We start from the raw sequence: 23,634 nt of genomic DNA on the forward strand, positions 1-23,634 counted from the left end.
ATAACCTTGATCCGTAGTTGTAATAAAGGTGTAAATGTATGGCCTTGAAGAATGTATTTATGAAAAAAATGTCAAGACTTTGTACCTTGTAATAAAAAAATGATAACATGGTGTAAAAAAAAAACAATGAACGATGTCTTTGTTCGTCGTTTGTGTAAATATTTATTAAATATATATTATTGTATTTGTATTTGATAAAGTTTACTTGTTTTTAAAGACTGGATATTTTTAACACCGAAACTTTGAAGATGTCATTTTCAAATGGTAAACAGAGTCACAGGACAAAAAGTCACAGGACATAAACTTGTCACAAATTTGATAGGACAAAAATCACAGGACAAAGAGTCACAATTAATTTGTTTCATTTCTAAGCTTTGGATATTTGTTCATAATAGATATAGGAAGATGTGGTGTGAGTGCCAATGAGACAACTCTCCATAAGCCTTGATAAATGAAAAATTATTAAATTTTGATCATGCAAATGATATATTCCTTGGCACATAACAATTATTTAATCATTATCTATATTTATTCAATACATTTAAATAACAAAGTTGTTCATATAGAATACTTCAAGTCAAACTAAAAAAAAATGTTTTAAAAATTAGTTTTTTTCTTATTCAAAGAATTTTTTTCTCAAAAACTGTATTGTGACTTTTTGTCCGCGACTTTTTGTCTGTGGCTTTTTGTCCTGTGACTTTCTGTCCTACATTCGTTTTAAATACATTCAAACAGAGTCTCAGAGGTTTATCAACTTCCTTGGTTTACTATTGTCATGTCAATTGTCCACTGTCTGGAAAAAAATAAACAATTAAAACTTGAAGAATGAAATTTAAAAAAAAAGGTTATTTATTTACCTTGAAAAAAAAAAGTGAAATACGATCAAACATTTGATTTTGTACAATTATTGAGATTATTTTATATAAGAATCTTGACTTTTAATCTTGTAACGAGTGCCTAAGTTGTAATAAATTGTCTTGTCTTGTCTTGCCGGTTTGATGAATTTATCTTGTCTGGCCAATTTTATGAATTTATTTATTTTTACTTATAAATGTATAAAAGGACTAATAATTGAATTCGCTCCTCCATTATTCATGCTTAGGACCAGCAATTTACAACTTGGTAGAGTAATTTTAATTCTGTACAAAATCTGCTGAAACATCTGTGTTTGTTACAACACCGAGACAACACCAAGATCATCTAGAAGTTTGTGAAATTCAGATAGATTTTTGGTTGAACTGGATGAAGTTCCCTTCTTTATTTGTACATGGATTGACGAACACATTTTAAATTTCTTTCTTTTCTTTCTTTTCTATATATGTTCTTCGTCAATTTTGAAGAGCTCTGAATTAATTATTGTAGAAGGCTATTTCCTATGAGCAGAATTTAATTAAAAAAAAATCATATCACTGGATTGTGATTTTGTGTCTTTTGTTAAAATATGCTAGTTTTCGAGTCGGGAGTGATAATTAAAATAAAAGATAAGAGAAAAATATAAAACCGAAACCGTAGGAATATTAACCTTTCAAAATATCTTTTTCGTGCACGAGTTATTTTTTTGTTTTGAGCAGTCTTAAAAGACTTTTATTACTTTTTTCCTGTTATGTCAACATTTATTGCGGGTAGTTGTATATTTATTACCCATATAACAGGTAGAGGTTTGACAATCACGTCACCCATAATTACATTTACCTGTAAAAATTAAACTTTTATGGGTCCAGATTTAAAAACATAACGAAGAGGTTTTCTCCTGTTTCTTAGCGAGTACTAAGCAAACATTTAGTCTTTCCGACAATGTACATGTATTGTTTATATCCTACATTTTAAAACTGACTCTTTAAGGTTTAAGGCATTTAAACTCTGACTTATGTATTCAATTGTTTTGAAAAGCAAAATGAAAAATATGTTTTTTTCCATGATGAAATAATTGTTTTTTTTTCCATAATTGAATCGTGCATTATTTGTGTATTGGATTACTTGATTTTCTTCTTTCTAGTGTAATCTCTATTTTGTTCACTGACACATGACGAAATAATGCAATAGTTAAAATTAAATATTTTACAAACCCGTTGTCACTATAAAAAGATTAAACCCTACTGATTAAATTAAAATATTCGATGTCGAAATTAGCCGTCAGTAATAAACAGTCAGTTCAGTCAGTTAGCGTCAAAGAGAGAGATAACAAATTTGTTTATTAAGTATGTTCAAACCTAAATTATCTGGAAAATGAGATAATGAATTATCTGAAATTCAGATAATTAATTATCTGGAGATAAAGTAGGATTATCTGAAAATCGTTCAGATAAACCTAGATTTTCTTAATATTTTAAAATAAACCGGGATTTTCTCCAGATAATGAATTTTATGTATTTTCTGAGATAAACTAGGATTTTTTCAAATTTGAATTAAGCTGAGATAATCTTAGTTTATCTGAGATAAACCGGGATTATCTCAGATAAACTAGGTTTATCTGAGATAATCTAAGATTAATTAATAAAAGTGGTTCAGGCGTGCCATATACCTGCTTCCATTTGAATTTTAGTTTAGTAATTACTCTAGTCTAGGTATACGTACAATACACAAATATACAACAAGTGTGAAATCATACCACATCTGCTTATTTGTACATGTGTAGACGTATTGTTGAAAGGTGGAGTGTTAAAAAAAAAAATCAATATTTGCAATTTTCATGCAAAATTATACTAACATTGTACCTTTCTCCAGATAAACGTTAACAATTACATGTATTTAAATTTTTAAAAGTCAGAGAAAAGCAATCTTCTTTATATTTCACATTTCATTGACAGATTTATTTATTGCACCTAATATCCTTTGTGGATAATTTGATATACATGTTTATATATTTTACGGTTTTTACCTATATGTATTTACAATTTTTCCTCAGCTGGACAGAAAAGAAGACAAAAGAAACCTGGATCTAAACCACAGTTATATGAGGACACAAGCATGCAACAACCACCCCCTCCACAATATGGTTATGGACCACCACCTGGACAAGGTAATGTGAGATATTTAATGTACAGTCGTTAGCCACTTGTCCGATGCCCTAGACTGGTAAAATTTTATTCCAGCTACTGTTAGTAAGTTTTTGAAAAACTTTGTTTAGACACATAAATAATGTTGGAATATTGGTCTTAGGACTAGTAGATATCGGTGCAGACTACAGGGCTCACAACAGTTTATTGGGATTTGACGTCCAGTATCCTTGCATTTCTCAGATCATTATTGATTGTAAGCTCCATTTTTGTCATTAAAAAGGAAGCTAAATCATGATTTACCTTCAATGGTTGTTTTCTACTTGTTTACTTAACATTAATTTCACTGGTAATGAAAGCCTATTCAAGTCCATGTAGTTGCTATACCTAACAAACATTGAAGTTATGTTAGACACTTATTTTTCTGTGATTTTTATCGCAAGCAAAAAAAAGATATTTTTAAACACAAATGTATGCCCTTCTTAAACAGTCAGTTGAAATATGTTGGTCAACCTGTTCAAATTATAGATACATCTACAATGTACCATTAAAGACAAATCCTTTTTCATGTAAAATTTGACTTAAAAGCTCAATCACAAACCTGCTCTAACAGTGTTCCAGCTAGGTTTTCAAAAGGGCAGGGTGCCAATCCTGAAAAAGGGCATTTAACGCGCGATATGATAATATGAAAAGGGCATATTTTAATAAAAGATGTTAATCAAACATTTGTGTTTATTCGTTGAATCACAGGTTATACAAGAACAACATCTTTAGCCCATATAGAACTCTATCTTTCTACTTTTAAGGCTGAAAAACTTGTCAAGCAGCTTGTCACACACGTTTTTTTATCATTGCTTGGCACAGTTGAACTTTATATGCAGTATGTTTTGAAAGGAGATCTAGTTCATACTGTTTCTATGGTCTACCACATTTTACCAGTTTCACCTTTCTACCCCTGCTGTGCTTGATGGCAATACAGCACAAAACAGCTGTGCTCAGTAAATTCACAATTTTAGGATATAAAGCAACAGTGAAAAATAGTATCAAAAATAAAAAATACAGAAAAAGATGACCAAGGCACCCTACCAACACTGCCACTAAGACCCTCTTTAACTTTTCCCATAACTCAAAATAAATACCTAAACATATATATTCTTAAGCAAGAAGTATGGAGACACATTTTAGAATATGTAAATGGGTTACTCAATGCTAGGAAAAAAATCAGATTGAGTTATCTTTCTTTATTCGGGTGTGCTCCTTCTTTGGAGGATTATAAACAGTACGTAAATATGATCACAATATGGCGGCCGATTTTGTTATTTTCGTATCAAAAATGAAGGCAGTCAATGACAAATACGTCTGAATTTTCTGTTTATTTTACAGAAAACAAGTAAAACAATGTCTTCAACGAGTTTATAATGGTTTTCCAACTTTCTGTCATTACGTTTCTTCCATGAAACTACGGTGAACATCGCAAATTGTGCCCAAGTTGTTGTATGCACATTTCTTCAAAGATAATTGCCGACTGACCGATTCTATTTGAACGAATTAATGTTGATGATCATTAATGACCCATCCGATAAACGGATTACCTATAACAACAGATTATGACACCAGTTGTAACCATTGATTAGCTTGGGGTGGTAAACAACGTCATAATCTTTTCCCCAGGTAAAATTTAGTAATTAGCATATCATATCAATACGCAAATTAATATGCAATTGATCTTCAAAAAAGGCAGGGCGCCCTGGAAACTGTAAAAAGGGCACAGGGCGCCACTCGAAAAAGGGCAGGCGCTGCGCCCTCTGAAAACGGCCTAGCTGGAACACTGTCTAATAATCGACAAACCCTAATCATAAGCAATATATACATCTTAACCATGTAGTCTAGATCAAATACATTTTCACTATTCAACAGATGGGGACCTCAAACTCTGTCATAACTATGATAGACATGACTAAGTTGAGTGATCTATAAGGTAAATGTAGGTGGACCTATTACAAAATGTTGTCACCAGAACCTGAAGGATCCCACTATATATTTTGTTCTTTTACAGGTAATTATGATCCCAATGCTTTTGCCGGAATGCCAGGAAGTCAGATACTGAATGATCCTATGGCAAATATGGCAATGCAGTATGGGTCTTCTCTAGCAGACCAAGGCAAAGATTATGTTAATAAAAATGTAAGTAGATTTTGCAAATTTTGTGGATTGAGAACAAAAAATTATATTAGAAACTTAAATAATTAGAATGACATTGAATACTTTAAAATTTAGTATTGCGTGTCAGATAAAAAATAAAAATGATATTGAATTTTTTTATTTTGGCACTATGCACATGATGCAAATTAAATAGTGGTTCTTTAAAAATATGAAATCAAAACAGATATTTTTTAAGTAAAGTTGTGACAATGAACCTTGCTTATGTTAAGTTATGCTGTTGCAGGATTTTCCGATTTGTTTCTACATGGGCTAGTAACCAATAAATAAAAGCTAAAAATTACAGATAATGTATAACTTATAACCTTATTTCATTTCAGTTAGAAAAATATGTAGCCACATCCAGATTAAAGTACTATTTCGCTGTTGATACTGCATATGTTGGGAAGAAATTAGGACTTCTTTTATTTCCCTTCACACAATCAGTAAGTATGGACTACAGTGTTCTCCCAAGTATTTTCTGATAGCGCTGTGGTAAGCGCGCGATGTTGGATTATATAGTCAATATAATGATGAAAAATATATAAATGTTAATATAAAATATTAAATTTTCGTTTTTGAACTACTGTGAAATCATAAATATTTGTTGGATACCAATTTTCATGGACTTTGTGGGTACAGGGGAACCATGAATTTAAATGTTCTACGAATTACAAGTTTTCTAAAGAAATGTTTACAGACTTTGCAAAACTAACAAATTAGATATCCATGAAGATGCACATCTTACTCAAACCAAGAAAATTAGTACTCATGAATAATAAAAAAAACCAACACTACATTCATGCATTTGTATCATGTGAAGTTATTTTAGATAATCATATTCAATAGGCAAGTACAAGTACCTGCAATGAGAGATTGAGTGTCTGAGTTAAACGCCACTTTCGGTCCTCTCACACTATAACATGGCAACCAAATTATTATTGGCAGGGGAAGATATAGAACATAAGAGAATTGTCCTTCACTAGGAAAACTGGCAATTAAGATTAGAGTTGAACATTCATTTCCATGAGCTATAGGTTCAAATGCATAACCTCAGTGTTGAAAGATCACTGAAGCATGTGAAGATGAACAAATTAGACAACTCTGCAACAAAGTCGCTCAAAACATATTCATTTTGTACAGAATAGTAAAATGTAAATATCAATTGAATCTATAAATCTTGAAAATAATAAATTTGTGAAATTATTTGTTGACTGGTACGGCGATATGATTGTACAATTATTATGTATGAGATTATATATGTTGACATATACCCCAGTATCTTCAAACAACAACAAAAAACATTAACATCGTTACATGAATATCTTGCAGGATTGGTCAATAAAATACAATTCAGATGAACCAGTTCAACCTAGATTTGAATTAAACGCACCAGATTTGTATATACCATGTAAGTATATAGGATTATTCTGGTAAAAAAAACAACAATAAAATCATTGTAAGTTAGGGCTATTCCATTAAAATGTATGTGGGAGGGTAGAAAGGGACTTTCAAAATATCTCCACAACCAAGAACCATTTTATAAATAATTTTGCATACAGTAATGGTAATAGATGCATACTGAAAAAAGACCCATGAACCACATTCAATAATTAAACTTGCCTTCCTTTTCTCCCACATACATTTTAATGGAATAGCCCTTATTTATCCTATTTAAACTCTAGTATAAAAGTAAGAAGATGTGGTATTGTTGTCATACCAACTGTGGGAGGTCTGCATAGCCAGTCACGGTTGTTAGAAACTTCCATCAACATTGTTGTCATTATGGGATAATTATACACCATAGACTGAAAGACCAGGATGTAACCAACCTCATGTCACCCTACTACCTTTAACAATGAGCAAAACTAATACTATATAGTAAGCTATAAAAGACCATGGCATAACATAATGTAGGAAAAAAATGTCTATTTTATGCTAAAAACAATTATGACCAACGTTTGATTTTTTGGGATACTTATAAAGTAACAGTTTCTTGACTGAAGATAAAACTTTCTCTTAAATTTCAATTTTTCTGCAGTCTTTAGCAAGGAGCATAGTTCCTTTATGTGTTATTTTTCTCTTCAAACCTTCCTTTCAAAATATGATTTATAGCTCAAAAGACAACCCTCAACACCATCATTAAAGACATCAAATAAGTTTTCTATTGACCCAATACCTTTAGAATTTGGACAAGTTTGGTTGCCAAAAACAAGTGAGTTTTATATGTATGTAAAAACTATTGATGCATGAATCGTGGAAAAGTTGTTGAGTAATGGCTTTCCAGTATATTTCAAATGTATTTAATGTTTATAATCTGATTTCAGCTATGGCCTTTGTAACATACGTCTTAGTAGCAGGTATTGTCCTAGGAACACAAAACAGGTAAGGGATTTAATTACCAGGTAACATGTGCTACAGATTAAAAAAAAATAATAATAATTTTATTGGATAATTTATGTGTAATAAAACTTGTATTTAATACATTTATGATGATTGATGGCTGTTAGACATTTGGCTGCAAATTAAATGCATACTGTAAATGCAGAAATTATTGGTGCATTTATTATTGCGATTTTAATTTTGGCAATATTAAAAAAAATCCTGTTTGATTCATATAAAAAAAATCAAAATGCGAGATTTGATTATTGCGATAACCCTTTCTCATTTTTCACAATAATAAAAACATCGCAATAATTTCTGAAATTACAGTATTTAGGACTAGAACATGTCAATGTGTTATGAATTTTAACCCTGCTTTGTACTGGACTGATTTGCTCAGACAGATTGTTAATATGCTATTTTACAAGGTAGCAGTCTGCAGGAAGACATGTCACCTTACCTTACACATTATTACGAGACGACCCATCATTGCTCTTTGCTTGGCCAAGAAGAAGCTAATATCAATTTCAAAGTCTATGACTGGAGTCAAATGTGAAACTGTCAAGGCAGTTCAAAGATACTTTCAACTTATTCACATATTTTGAAAGTAAAGTTACACTATCAAATTTATGCTTGCTCAACATTAATGGCAAGGACAAATTATGCAATAATACAATAGGTAAGTAGACCAGAATGAAGGGAAATGGACTGCCTCTGGAAAACCTGTGCTGGTATGTTGCAATTACCATACAAAAGTTACTAGACTTTTTGACTGAAAGTATCGTATCTGTGTGCTGTTTAAAAGAAGCATATAAACTTTATATCAATTAAAAAAAATATGAATTATATCTTATTTTATATTATTGTCTATTTTAGATTTACGCCAGAACAATTAGGAATACAAGCCAGTTCAGCTTTTGTTTGGTTAATTATAGAACTTGTTGTTATTATGATCAGTTTATACATAATGAATGTCAACACTAATTTAAAATACACAGATGTCATAGCATATTGTGGATATAAATTTGTTGGGTGAGTTTTATGTTACAACAGTACTGCAATATGAGGTAGCAAGAAAAGTTTGATTATATGTTTAATTTATACTGGATAGGTAACCCAAATAATTCAGTTTCTCCCTGTAATCTCTCTTACTTACTAAGGTTTGAAGTCTAACACATTAAAACCTCTCTATGAATCCTGGATTTTGGTTGGTGTCATGATGAGAGGTGTTCAATTAGCAGATAACTCCATTTTATCAAGATATGTTAATTCTGATATAATTTTAAAGGATTGAGTGACGGATTTTTATCTTCTTCGCATTCAGGCATTAATGTAGCCATTGTAGAGCAGTGGAATTTTATAACTGAATTTTTCGATATTTTAGACAGGTCATAAAAATGGTATTTTAAAGAAATACTCTTTGTATTGCAACTTGCATGACACAAAGGCTTAATTTAAAAGGTTACACTTCTCTATATGTTCAATTTTCTTGTAACAATGCATGATTAATTTTATTGTCGAGCCTGCAACTTTTGTTGCAGAAAGCTCGACATAGGGATAGTGATCCGGCGGCGGCTACAGCGGCGGCGTTAGCTAACTTCTTAAAAGCTTTATATTTTAGAAGGTGGAAGACCTGGATGCTTCATACTTTGTATATAGATGCCTCATGTTACGAAGTTTCCGCCAGTCACATGTCCAATGTCCTTGACCTCATTTTCATGGTTCAGTGACCACTTGAAAAAAAAGTTCAAATTTTTTGTAATGTTGAATTCTCTCTTATTATAAGTAATAGGATAACTATATTTGATATGTGCATACCTTGCAAGGTCCTCATGTCTGTCAGACAGTTTTCACTTGACCTCGACCTCATTTCATGGATCAGTGAACAAGGTTAAGTTTTGGTGGTCAAGTCCATATCTCAGATACTATAAGCAATAGGTCTTGTATATTCGGTGTATGGAAGGACTGTAAGGTGTACATGTCCAACTGGCAGGTGTCATCTGACCTTGACCTCATTTTCATGGTTCAGTGGTTATAGTTAAATTTTTGTGTTTTGGTGTGTTGTTCTCATACTATATGCAATAGGTCTACTATATTTGTTGTATGGAATGATTGTAAGGTGTACATGTCTAGCGGGCAGATGTCATGTGACCTTGACCTCATTTTCATGGTTCAGTGGTCAAAGTTAAGTTTTTGAGTTTTGGTCTTTTTATCTAATACTATATGCCATAGGTCAACTATATTTGGTGTATGGAAATATTTTATGATCTTTATGTCAGTCGCGCAGGTTTTATTTGACCGTGACCTCATTATCACGGTTCATTGCACAGTGTTAAGTTTTTGTGTTTTGGTCTATTTTTCTTAAACTATAAGTAATAGGTCAACTATATATGTTGTATAGAAGCATTGTTAGCTGTACATGTCTGCCTGGCATGGTTCATCTGACCTTGACCTCATTTTCAAAATTCATTGGTCTTTGTTTAGTTATCTTGGTTAATGTTAAGTTTATGGTACAGTTGTTATAAAGCTTAGCTTTTTACTTAGGACTATCAACATAATATCAATGATTAGTATAGAAGGCGAGACATTTCAGCGTGTGCACTCTTGTGTCTATTAAACCTTTTTCTTGCATAAAATTGTTTCCACAAAATATTATTACTGTATTGATACATGCATCTATAGATGTTATGTAGATCAGTTTCAAAATATATGTACATGTATTTCTTTTTGTTTTCAGAATGATATTTGCTTTGATAGCAGGTCTAGTTTTCTTAGCCAATGGATATTACTGTGTACTTTTATGGTTTGGTATCACAATTTCAGTATTTTTAGTAAGTATTCATCACTTATTCCTGGACAATTGCATTATTCCTCAAATCATGAAAAAAGAAACTGGATATAATTTTTTGCACTAGTGAGTTCAACTTTTCTTCTTGAATATACAAAATCATTAGTCATATTGGACTCTTATTTGATAGTTTACTCATTGGCAATCATTCTATATCTCCTTATTCTATACAGAGTTATTTTGATTTCTTCACAAAAATTATAAAAAATTGAAACTTATGACCTGCCATGATAAAAAATTGTGTTGAGAGTACCTGAAAAATCCTGTGAGAACCCTTTATTCAATAATATTGCCAGATATAACGTAAATGTAAATCTATCTTGTTGATTTTGTGCAGAGTAAAAATCCAGAAACTTGTTCTTAATTTATAGATTATATATATATATATCTTTTGACCGACAGCAGTCATAAAATTCTGTTTTTTAGTCACATGTTCGAAATAGCCTGACTGGCACATCTTGCAACAGATATGTTCTAAAAATATTTTAGATATGTTTATGTACAAATAATTATACAAAGTACAAATTATAGATCCTGTTTGTATAATCTCTGTTTTATCTTTTACAGATTCGCACATTACGAGTACAGCTGTTATCTCAAACAGCTGATGATGGATTTTCACGTGGAAGTAAGCGTAGCTGGTATCTGATTCTGTCCATATCACTTCTACAGCCGCTCATGATGTGGTGGCTGACTAGTCATATCATGTTTCATAGAATCTGAGTGTAAAATACTGAACAAATGAGAAAACCTCATGACAAACTGTTGAAAATTGACAACTTGAGAGCATATGGCATGCTGTAAACTATGTAATTTGCCTAGGTCATGTAATGCAGAAGAAATGGCATGCTGCGAAAAATAAAATAAATACGGTCATTTAATGCAGCAGTAATCGCAAGCAGACTTATTTTGAAATCCAGCTTACAGTTGAAATGGATCTGGTTAAATGGTGCAATTGAATATAAAAAAAAAAGAAGAGAACAACATGTGAACATTTTGTTTGCCAAAGATTTAATATTGTAGGGACCATAGTTTGTAAACGCATGATTTATATATACAAACTATCTTTAAACCAATTGTAACTTCATCCTATGAAAAAAGTGTACTTAACCACTGGTTGTAATATTATTTCATGTTTATTGCTTTCTTTATGTTTTTGTGCCAAAGATATCGTATTGTTTTATTTGAAATATTTTATTTATGTTCTTTTAGCTTTGTGTTAAGGTATATATATATTCAAATGCATGCACATGTTTCTGTTAATAACAATTCTTTATGTACAAGGTTGCATGTCAAAATATAAAATCACTGACGCAAAGTTAGCATGAATAAGGGAGATAATTGATAGTGAAAAAATAAATTTCATGTAAGGGAGATAATAATAGTGATTTTTTTTTTAATGTTTTTATGGAAGGGAGATAATTAATGGTGAATATTTCAATGTGAGGGAGATAATAAAAATATATCATGTTTTGGGTTGCAATTGTTTAAATAGGCAAGCATTTGCCTCAAGCTATTTATTATGGCCATCATCCACCTATCCTATTACTTGAAAAATTTCGAAGTTGCGTCTGTGAGATGAATTATGGGAACGATATCTGTAACCAGTAGGTTAATAAACAAAATATCTTATTTAATTTAAGTATCCTTAAAGAGGCCTGGTTTGTGAATTAGTTATATTCACACTTTACTAACATAATAGTTAAGGATTGGGGTTCTGTTTTATTTTCGATTTTTAGCTCACCTGACCTGAAAGGTCAAGTGAGCTTTTCTCATCACTTGGCGTCCGTCGTCCGTCGTCCTGCGTCCGTCGTCCGTCTTCCGTCGTCTGTAAACTTTTACAAAAATCTTCTCCTCTGAAACTACTGGGCCAAATTCTACCAAACTTGGCCACAATCATCCTTGGGATATCTAGTTTAAAAAATGTGTGGCGTGACCCGTCAAACCAACCAAGATGGCCGCCATGGCTAAAAATAGAACATAGGGGTAAAATGCAGTTTTTGGCTTATAACTCAAAAACCAAAGCATTTAGAGCAAATCTGACATGGGGTAAAATTGTTTATCAGGTAAAGATCTATCTGCCCTGAAATTTTCAGACGAATCGGATAACCTGTTGTTGGGTTGCTGCCCCTGAAATGGTTATTTTAAGGAAATTTTGCAGTTTTTGGTTATTATCTTGAATACTATTATAGATAGAGATAAACTGTAAACAGCAATAATGTTCAGCAGAGTAAGACCTACAAATAAGTCAACATGACCAAAATTGCCAGTAGACCCCTTAAGGAGTTATTGCCCTTTATAGTCAATTTTTAACAACTTTTCATCATTTTTTGTAACTTTTCTAAAAATCTTCTTCTCTAAAACTACTTTGCCAAATTTAATCAAACTTGGCGACAATTATCATTGTGGTTTATAGTTTAAAAAATGTGTCCGATGACCCAGCCTACCAAACAAAATGGCCGACATGGCTAAAATTAGAACATAGTGGTAAAATGCAGTTTTTGCTTTATATCTTTGAAACCAAGACATTTAGGGCAAATCTTTCAAGATTTTAATGTCCATCAGAATAAGATATATCCCCTCACAAATTTTCAGTTGAATCGGACAACCTGTTGTTGGGTTGTTGCCCTTAAATTGGTTATTTTAAGAAAAATTTGCAGGTTTTGGTTATTATCTTGAATACTATTATAGATAGAGATAAACTGTAAACAGCAATAATGTTCAGCAAAGTAAGATCTACAAATAAGTCAGCATGATCAAAATTGTTAGAGGACCCCCTAAGGAGTTATTGCCCTTTAGAGTCAATATTAAACAACTTTTCCTCATTTTTGTAACTTGTATAAAAATCTTTTCTAAAACTACTTGGCCAAATTTAACCAAACTTGGCCACAATCATAATACTAGGGTATCTATTTTTAAAAAGAGTGTCTAATGACCCCGCCTACCAACAAAGATGGCCGACATCAGTAAACACATTAACAGGTGAGCGACACAGGCTCTTGAGAGCCTCTAGTTTATTTTATCTCTTATGATTTGTTTGGGCTAAGGATACTGTAAAATAAAGATATTTTAGATGGCCAAAAAGTCTATTAAGCAATGTATCTTTTGTAGAGATGAACTAATTGAAAAAAGAGAAAAGAAATCTGATTGTCACTGAGTAATAAATTAAGAGTGCATTTAATATAGAAGGATCTAGAGAGATGATTAATGTCACCTATCTTGAGTTTTTCACAAAATTTTAGTAGGGAGGTGATGCTGGGCATTTTCTTCTCCCTTAATTATCAACCTGAAACAAAACAAAATTTTGGGGGAATTTAAAGTGCTTTCCCAACTCACTGAAAGAAATTCACTTGAAACTCTGTGGGATGTCTTCTATACTTCTCATTCATTTATATTAATAGGGAGTTATTATTATTCATAGTCACCAAAAAGATTTGTCATAAACCTTGTCTTTAAAAGGCCAGTTTAAACTAAATTTTATTTATTTGAATTCTCATGCTATTTTTTTTCTTTATAGTTTAAAATGTCAGCAATACTTAATATTTTTATTATGTTTAAGTAAATATTTCTTTGAATAAATGTGATCAGTGTTTAAAGAGAATCTGTTGCTCTTTCAATATCAATATGTAATTGGTATCCAGGAAATAAATTTATTTCACAGTGTATGAGAATTGTTATTTATTTAAGCAAAACTTAGAAAGATTGGAGGCAAACTGATTTAGTTGTTAATTACATTATACATCGTATTGAAAGTTCATCATACATTTGTGTAACTACCTGATTATGGTCAACCTTTCTGCATAAAACTTACAGAAACACAGCTCTGCAGTCTAATACAGCAAAATGCCTTGAGTGTGTAGGTAAAGGCAATATGTTTGGTTAGCTTGCTTGTTAGCTGCACTGTGAAGGTTGACAATACTACCCTCCTTTAGTCTAGTGCTACAGACAGATAGATTGGTTATCTGCGTGCTAGTCTACTCTTAATTGTATAGTATACATAACCTTATAATGACTTCATAGTTTAGCTAGCTAGCAGGCAAGCTAACCAAAGATAACTCCTTCACTTACACACTCACGGCATTTTGCTGTAAAAGTCTGAAGATATTACCTAAACTTGAGTAATGCAGAATCTGACCTTTTATGAATCATGGAACCATGAAATTAAGGACAATATTCTGTAGACAAAATATTTCTTACACATTTAGGAACATGAGAAACTGGCATATAATCACAAATACTTAACCTTGATAAACTTGCAAATGTTTTTCCTTTTGGGTGAATCCTGTAAACCTCAGATACTTAAAGCAATGGGTGACTTGTCAACTATATTTTGAATAAGTGTATTTTATGGAACGCCATGACTGCCTTATGTTAATGATCAGCATTATATGCAGTACTCACACCATTATATTAAGTGCTCACAACATTATATTAAGTGCTCACAACATTATATGCAGTGCTCACACCATTATATTAAGTGCTCACAACATTATATTAAGGGCTCACAACATTATATTAAGTGCTCACACCATTATATGCAGTGCTCACATCATTATATTAAGTGCTCACAACATTATATTAAGTACTCACAACATTATATGAAGTGCTTACAACATTATATGCAGTGCTCACACCATTATATTAAGTGCTCACAACATTATATTAAGGGCTCACAACATTATATTAAGTGCTCACATCATTATATGCAGTGCTCACATCATTATATTAAGTGCTCACAACATTATATTAAGTGCTCACAACATTATAGTATGTGCTCACAACATTATATTAAGTGCTCCCAACATTATATGCAGTGGTCAAAGCATTATATGAAGTGTTCAAAACATTATATGCAGTGGTCACAACATTATATGAAGTGATCACAACATTATATGAAGTGCTCACAATATTATATGAAGTGCTCACAACATTATACGTTTTTTGTTGTATGATGAGATTGTTGTATGATGAGATTGATGTATGATGAGATCATTCGGTAAACATCGTTTTTAGCGGAAATTACCGAATCCATAATTTGTAAATTACGGTAATGCCCAGCAAACAAATTTAAACAGTTATTAAAGTCATGTGATCATAAGGCAGTATACAATATTTAAAACTGATTGAAATAAGTAAGTAAAAGATGAAACTAAGAAGTGAATGATTAAAGTAGTTCTGTTCGTCGTAAGAAATACGAATGGCAAAATGTAAGTGAAATAATAAAAAGTTTATTTAATGAAATATCGAAGGGAAATTTGTATGACATATTCCTCGAGTTCATTTCCTACTGAAGAATTTTAGCAAGGTGCCACTTTATAGTCCGTACCCAGTTTAAAAAAAGCTTAATTACCTTTTAAATAAAACAGTCAGCTTTCTATATCACATAAGCGTCATATTACGCTAGCTTATATATGTCATGATTGAGTCATTTTTGGCATCCATTTTCAGAATTTGTCATTTCACATGAATAAGTATCTAACAGATATGGAAAATGCAGTTTAAAGCATTTCATTGTAGGTGTTTAACATAACTTTAGGCAGCAACCATTTAATTTTTTTTGGGGGGGGGGGGGGGGCTATTGATTTTTATTTTTTTCGCGACAAGTCGAAAATATTTTTTTTAATTCAATTTTAGCATTACATATATTGGCAGCTAGGGGTGAATCAACCAAATTTTTTTTCTCAGAATCAAAAACAAATTATTTTTTTTTCCAAAAACTGGAAACACACTTTTTTTTCAAAAAAATCAATAAATTTTACCCTTTCAAAACCCAGTTTAACATTATTTTCATTTAAAGTTATCATCTCTTATGAAAACTGAGTTTGTGGGGATGAAAAACGTTTACTACGTTTGTTCGTCATTTTGCACGGTTAATATATATAAAAAAAGTGGTATGCTTGATAATGAAACAACTTTCCACAAGAGACAAAATGACATCACAGAAATTAACAACTAAACGGCCACAGTACGGCCTTCAACAATGAGCAAAGCCCATACTGCATAGTCATGCAGCTATAGAAGGCCCCAACTGATTTTCATAGTTCGTTCTTATGTTGTTCTGTTACGCCACTGTCCCAGGTTAGAGGGAGGGTTGGTATCCCGCTAACATGTTAAAACCCGCCGCACATTCTGTATATGTGGCTGTCCCAAGTCAGGAGGTGCCTTTATTTCAGTGGTTGTCGTTTGTTAATGTGTTATATACATGTTAGTTTTTCGATCGTTTGTTTGTACATAAATTAGGAATGTTTTACGTTTATCATTTCGGGGCCTTCTATAGCTGCATGACTATGCAGTATGGGCTTTGCTCATTGTTGAAGGCCGTACTGTGGCCGTTTAGTTGTTAATTTCTGTGATGTCATTTTGTCTCTTGTGGAAAGTTGTTTCATTATCAAGCATACCACTTTTTTTATATATATTAACCGTGCAAAATGACGAACAAACGTAGTAAACGTTTTTCATCCCCACAAACTCAGTTTTCATAAGAGATGATAACTTTAAATGAAAATAATGTTAAACTGGGTTTTGAAAGGGTAAAATTTATTGATTTTTTTGAAAAAAAAGTGTGTTTCCAGTTTTTGGAAAAAAAAATAATTTGTTTTTGATTCTGAGAAAAAAAATTTGGTTGATTCACCCCTAGCTGCCAATATATGTAATGCTAAAATTGAATAAAAAAAAATATTTTCGACTTGTCGCAAAAAAAATAAAAATCAATACCCCCCCCCCCCCCCCCCCCCCCCCCCCAAAAAAAAAAAATTAAATGGTTGCTGCCTAAAGTTATGTTAAACACCTACAATAAAATGCTTTAAACTGCATTTTCCATATCTGTTAGATACTTATTCATGTGAAATGACAAATTCTGAAAATGGATGCCAAAAATGACTCAATCATGACATATATAAGCTAGCGTAATATGACGCTTATGTGATATAGAAAGCTGACTGTTTTATTTAAAAGGTAATTAAGCTTTTATTAAACTGGGTACGGACTATAAAGTGGCACCTTGCTAAAATTCTTCAGTAGGAAATGAACTCGAGGAATATGTCATACAAATTTCCCTTCGATATTTCATTAAATAAACTTTTTATTATTTCACTTACATTTTGCCATTCGTATTTCTTACGACGAACAGAACTACTTTAATCATTCACTTCTTAGTTTCATCTTTTACTTACTTATTTCAATCAGTTTTAAATATTGTATACTGCCTTATGATCACATGACTTTAATAACTGTTTAAATTTGTTTGCTGGGCATTACCGTAATTTACAAATTATGGATTCGGTAATTTCCGCTAAAAACGATGTTTACCGAATGATCTCATCATACATCAATCTCATCATACAACAATCTCATCATACAACAAAAAACGTATAATGTTGTGAGCACTTCATATAATATTGTGAGCACTTCATATAATGTTGTGATCACTTCATATAATGTTGTGACCACTGCATATAATGTTTTGAACACTTCATATAATGCTTTGACCACTGCATATAATGTTGGGAGCACTTAATATAATGTTGTGAGCACATAATATAATGTTGTGAGCACTTAATATAATGATGTGAGCACTGCATATAATGATGTGAGCACTTAATATAATGTTGTGAGCCCTTAATATAATGTTGTGAGCACTTAATATAATGGTGTGAGCACTGCATATAATGTTGTGAGCACTTCATATAATGTTGTGAGCACTTCATATAATGTTGTGAGCACTTAATATAATGATGTGAGCACTGCATATAATGGTGTGAGCACTTAATATAATGTTGTGAGCCCTTAATATAATGTTGTGAGCACTTAATATAATGGTGTGAGCACTGCATATAATGTTGTGAGCACTTAATATAATGTTGTGAGCACTTAATATAATGGTGTGGGCACTGCATATAATGTTGTGAGCACTTAATATAATGTTGTGAGCACTTAATATAATGGTGTGAGCACTGCATATAATGCTGATCATTAACATAAGGCAGTCATGGCGTTCCATAGTATTTGCATGTTATGATTGCAATGTGTACATGTAGATTGGCATTTTTCATTTGACCTTAACCTAATTTTCATGGTCCAGTAGATAATGTATAGTTCTTGTGTATTTCCCATATACTATAAGCAATAGCCAATAAATAGGGCCTCTATATCTGGTGTTTGGAATTTTTATAAGGTGTACATGTATGACTCAGAATTCATCTGACTTTGACCCAATTTTTATGGTTCATTGACAGTGTTTTTGGTTTTTTGTCGTTTGTTCTATTTCTGAAAGAGGAAGTTATAGGGCCTATATATTTAGTGTAAGGAATGATTGTAAAGTGGACATGTCTGTCTGTCAGCTTACAGATCACATTGACCTTGTTTTCGAGGTTCTTTGTGAATGTTGAATTGCATGGTTTTGTCAGGTTATCATACTATAAGCGAGAGGTCAACTATAGTTGAAGTATGGAATAAATGTCAGGATAATCTGGGAGAGTTTGTATGACCTTGACACCATTTTTGTGGTTAAGATTAAGTTTTTCATTGTTTTGTAAGTTTATAATATACTGTAAACAAAAGGTCAACTATATTTAGAGTGTTAAGGTGTACATGTCTGTCAAGCAGGGTAAACCTTGACCTTGGTCTCAATTTCATGGATTATTGGTTGAGTTATTGTGATACTTGTAGTACTTGTAAAAGTAACATAAATACAATCATATTTGAAGCAGGTAAGATATTTCAATGAATGTGTTCTTGTATGAAAGGAATGTAGCTGGCCTTTTTACTTCTAGTAACCAAGGAAATGATTTTAAGACAGATGTATTGAAACCATGAACATGAAGTCCAGACATGTACAAGTAACAATGATTTTAGAGATTAAATATTGAACCATGAAATAGATGTACCAAAGACTTTTGACATACTAATTCCAGTGGCGTTCCAGATATTTTCATAAGTGGGGGCCCACTCCAGTCACACTTCAGTGATTCCCTATATAAGCAACCAAATTTTTTCCCAAACAGAGGCCCCCCCCTAAATCCACCTCTGAATTCTGATACAAATAGTTAATGGAATGTAAACTTCATTTTATGAAACAATGAACTACACTATCAAAGAAACAACAAAATATAGTGAGACTTTGAGATATCAGGTTTTATACCTGTAATTGTCATGTTGATAGCTAACTCATAGCAGTGGCAGATAAAAAGGGGAGTTCCAAGGGTTGTAAACACCATCCCCCCTTTTCTTTTTGGATGATCCCTGATTTGAATTGGGACATATAGTTGGAACTCCCCTTTTATCCTGGGTTCAGAACCACCTTTTTAAAACCAGATGCTCTGCAGGGCTTTATATGACCAAAGAGGTCGAACCATGAACAGTTGGGGCAAGTATGGACACAACATTCAAGCTTGATACAGCTCTGAATTTGGATTGTGATTAAATAGTTGACAAAGCATAGGTTTCTGACACAGAATGAATGTGGTCTAATGAACTTAAACATTTTTTTTTGCTTTTCAGCAATTTACTATACTGTTGAATATTAATATTAATGAGAAAAATTGTACCCCCCCCCCCCCCCCCCACCCCCCACAAATTCTTATTTATAAACATCCCCCCATTTTTTTTCACCCCTCCCTTTCCCGTATTCCAAAAATAATCTCAATTTAAATGTCTCATGGAGTTTGCAACAATAACTACTCATTTAAATACATCATAAAATATTAAAATTTAAAATGTCAGTCATGGTTAAAATTAGTATTAACAGTAACTTCTAAAAAAAAAATACAGCTAATCATCTCAAGAAGACAAACATAAATTTCTTAATACATTATTTTCAAGCAGTGTAAGATGGATTTAATATTGGATTACCTCCCTTACACTGCTTTTAAATTGTCTAAATTGTCCTGTAACCAGAAAAACCCTCGTTTCCCCACTTTTTTGCCACTATTTGCTTAATGAATTGAGCTATAACCCCTCCCCCCACCACCATAACCATCCCTTTGTAGTATGGAAACTTGTGGTATAATTTCAAAGAGATTTATACACTTAAACACAAGTTATTGACTTGAAACTACAAAAATGTTTATTTGAGCCCTTATTCCTACATGTTTGGGGAAATTAACCCCAAATTCAATCAGGGCTTCCAAAAAATATTTGAGCCAGCCGGACATTTCATATCTGATCCCGATTTTAATTCCTTAAGACTTAGTCACAAAAGGCAATTATGGTATCAGATGGCCATTCCAATAATTGACATTACATTAAAAAAAAACGATTTTAAACTTTACTTTGATATGATATGAATTTGATGTTCGTATGTAACTGTTAAATTGGCAGTGCATCATTCAAAGTGTGCACATCAGCGTGCTCATATCTGCCTTAAACTTTTTATGTGTGCAAAAACTTTAGTTTCGTTTTCACATTGTTCTAACCGGATGTTGACTTGACAATGATAAAACATGGACCATAAACGGATACGTAAAATCCGTGTATGTTTACAAAGCACAACTGAGTGAAGAAGCTCTTTCCACTTTATTTCTTCAACAAAATACTTGAAATGAACGTTAGATACAGGTATCAATGATAATTTTAGCATTTTTGAAGAAATGTAGGATGCATAATTAAATTTCCCACCTGTGCACATGCGCACACGTGTTCTAGTTCATACGACGTAGTTCTGACAATTTTTCATTTAAAACCTTTTAAAATTTTTCATCAAATCATGTTGATAAACTAATTTCTAATAATTTTAATCTTTTAGAATAAATCAATTAGAAACAAACCGCTGGAAAGTAAGAAAAAAATTCTGAATAGACTGATCAATTTATACGATGTCCGGTACTGAACATAGTTCATCTGTCACCTGAACAGGTAGATTTCAGCTGTCCAACTACTAATTAGCCTCGATTAAAATTAGAAAGTATTGGATTAGGTGTTGTTTTGATAGTAATTAATCATCATGTCACATTTATGACCGGAAATGTGTTGATGTTATAGGCAAAAGGTTGGGTCAAAAAGATCGTGAATTATGTAAAAATGACCGAAAAAGCCTTGAAAACTAAAAAGTATATGACCGTTTCATGCTTTGCCCAGCCGGACTTTTACCGGACATTATACAAATGACCGGAATATATGACCGTTTTGGAAGCCCTGAATTCAATCCCAGCCTTCCCTTTGTTATATGGAACCTTGTGGTACAATGTCAGAGAGATCCATACAGTTACACACAAGTTATTGTCCTGAAACTAGAAAAAATGCTTGTTTTTGGCTCTTAATTCCTAGACTGTTTGTCCCATAACCCTGAAAATGAATCACAACCTTCTACTTATGGTTTTAAACATTTTGGTACAATTTTAGAGCAATTGAAATATTTATACACAACTTATTGTCCTGAAACTAGAAAAATGCTTGTTTTGGGCCCCTATTCCTAAATCAATCCCAACCTTCCTTTTGTGGTTATAAACATTGTGTTAAAATTTTTTTGATTCCTATTTACTTATACTTAAATAATTATCTGGAAACCATCTGTCTTCAGACGACGCTGATGACAACATGATACCAATTTGCGATCATTTTTTTTTAAATTTTTGCGGTCGTATTGAAATTGCTGGATCTACCACTGGTGTACATAGGTGTACAAAACCACACATTTTTTTCTATTTGCTAACCTGAGTAGTTGACATCATTTGGTGTGTGTTGAACTGTTTAACTTCTCCTTAGAAGCTTTTGACCAAAGTTTCCGTAGGTCTTATAGTTTTAAAAAAAAAATCTCAAGATTTAATTTATTAACAACCCTGGCTGAGTTGCTAAATAAAGATCAAAGAAGTAAAACCACAGTTTTGGCTTATATTTAAACAAGAATGCACATGCTGAATTGTCGAAAACATGTTTACTGACCATTGATTTTATATTAATAGTCCGAAATATAAAGCTTTACTACAAATATCATATTGCTTACAGTACCCAAGAGACAAACTTATCCATTGAAACTTAACATTATCCAATTAACCATGAAATAAGGTCAAGGTCAGATTAATACCTTCCAGATAGACAGATTTTACAATCATTTAATACAACAAAGATAGTTGATCTATTGCTTATAGTTTAAGAAAAACAGACCAAAAACACAAAAACCTAACACTGAGCAATGAACAGTGACAATGAGGTCAAGTTCAAATAAAACCTCATCATTAAATATTTATACCATACACCAAATATAATATTAGAAAAAAGACCAAAACACAAAAACTTGTCAACTGAACCATGAAAATGAGGTCAAGGTCAAACGACGCCTGCCAGTTGGACATGTACACCTAACAATCATTCCATACACCAAATATAGTAGACATATTTCTTAAAGTATCTGAAATGTGGACTTGACTTCGAAAACTTAACCTTGTCTACATGTTTTTGCATTTGAAAGATGATTTAGGATATTGTTAGTATTGTGACCCTTTATTGTTAAAGTAAAATTTCAAAAGGAGATCAAACCATTTATAAGACAATTTACACCCACGCAAGGATATTGCTACGACACCAAAGTAGACATTGAAGATTTTAAATACACAACAGCCTGGGTGAATTTTGCTTTTTCCACCTGCCCACCTGTGCCCACCCTAGCTATAATCTCCTTTTTGGTAAAAAATAGTGATTACAAATGCTTATCTGCTTTTTTCAATTGACTGTACTTGCCAGTCTTTTGATTAAACAAAAGAAATTGCATGCCCACTCCTATGGGTGGGCAGAGTGGACAAGCTAGAATTTTTGCCCACCCAAAGCCCATTCCCACTGTGGACGGATGGAAAAAGCAAAATCCACCTGAGCTGTAATGTATATACAATAATATTTCAACACCAGTGAGTCAGTGCTTAATCTATACCAATAATATATACAAATCATATGTGTTGGCATCAAAAACTAGATATTGTGAAAAACTGTTTTACTTTATTCATCATACATACATTTACATACAAAATCTACAAAACTTATTCACTAATAGTTTCTCTATCAATCTATGAATGATTTTACATACAGATCCATTGAAATTTCAGACAAATAATTCAGTTTCTCCAAGAAAAAGAATATTGTATTTATATTTTGAAACTCCCCTTCCCCTTTCCCCCTATATACCCCTACACAATTTGATAAGTTGATACTAAATCTTAGACAGAATAAGTCATTTATAAATATATTGTTCAGATATATTCAAAACATAAATGCATTTGTAAA

At 32.2% G+C, this 23,634-nt stretch overlaps 1 protein-coding gene across 2 annotated transcripts in view; it reads left to right on the forward strand.

Moving 5' to 3' along the window:
• Positions 1-11,896, forward strand: part of LOC139516341 (protein YIF1B-like) — a 29,350-nt gene extending 17,454 nt beyond the window's left edge. For both annotated transcript variants that reach the window (XM_071306394.1, XM_071306395.1), the window contains 8 exons: positions 2,906-3,019; positions 5,053-5,180; positions 5,537-5,641; positions 6,528-6,606; positions 7,523-7,580; positions 8,454-8,609; positions 10,315-10,408; positions 10,993-11,896. In XM_071306394.1, coding sequence (XP_071162495.1) covers positions 2,906-3,019; positions 5,053-5,180; positions 5,537-5,641; positions 6,528-6,606; positions 7,523-7,580; positions 8,454-8,609; positions 10,315-10,408; positions 10,993-11,148 — 890 coding nt within the window. In that variant the 3' untranslated portion in view covers positions 11,149-11,896. The remainder of the gene's footprint in view (positions 1-2,905; positions 3,020-5,052; positions 5,181-5,536; positions 5,642-6,527; positions 6,607-7,522; positions 7,581-8,453; positions 8,610-10,314; positions 10,409-10,992) is intronic.
• Positions 11,897-23,634: the final 11,738 nt, after the last annotated feature.

This window comes from Mytilus edulis, chromosome 3 (assembly GCF_963676685.1).
Source record: "Mytilus edulis chromosome 3, xbMytEdul2.2, whole genome shotgun sequence".
Taxonomy (NCBI): Eukaryota; Metazoa; Mollusca; class Bivalvia; order Mytilida; family Mytilidae; genus Mytilus; species Mytilus edulis.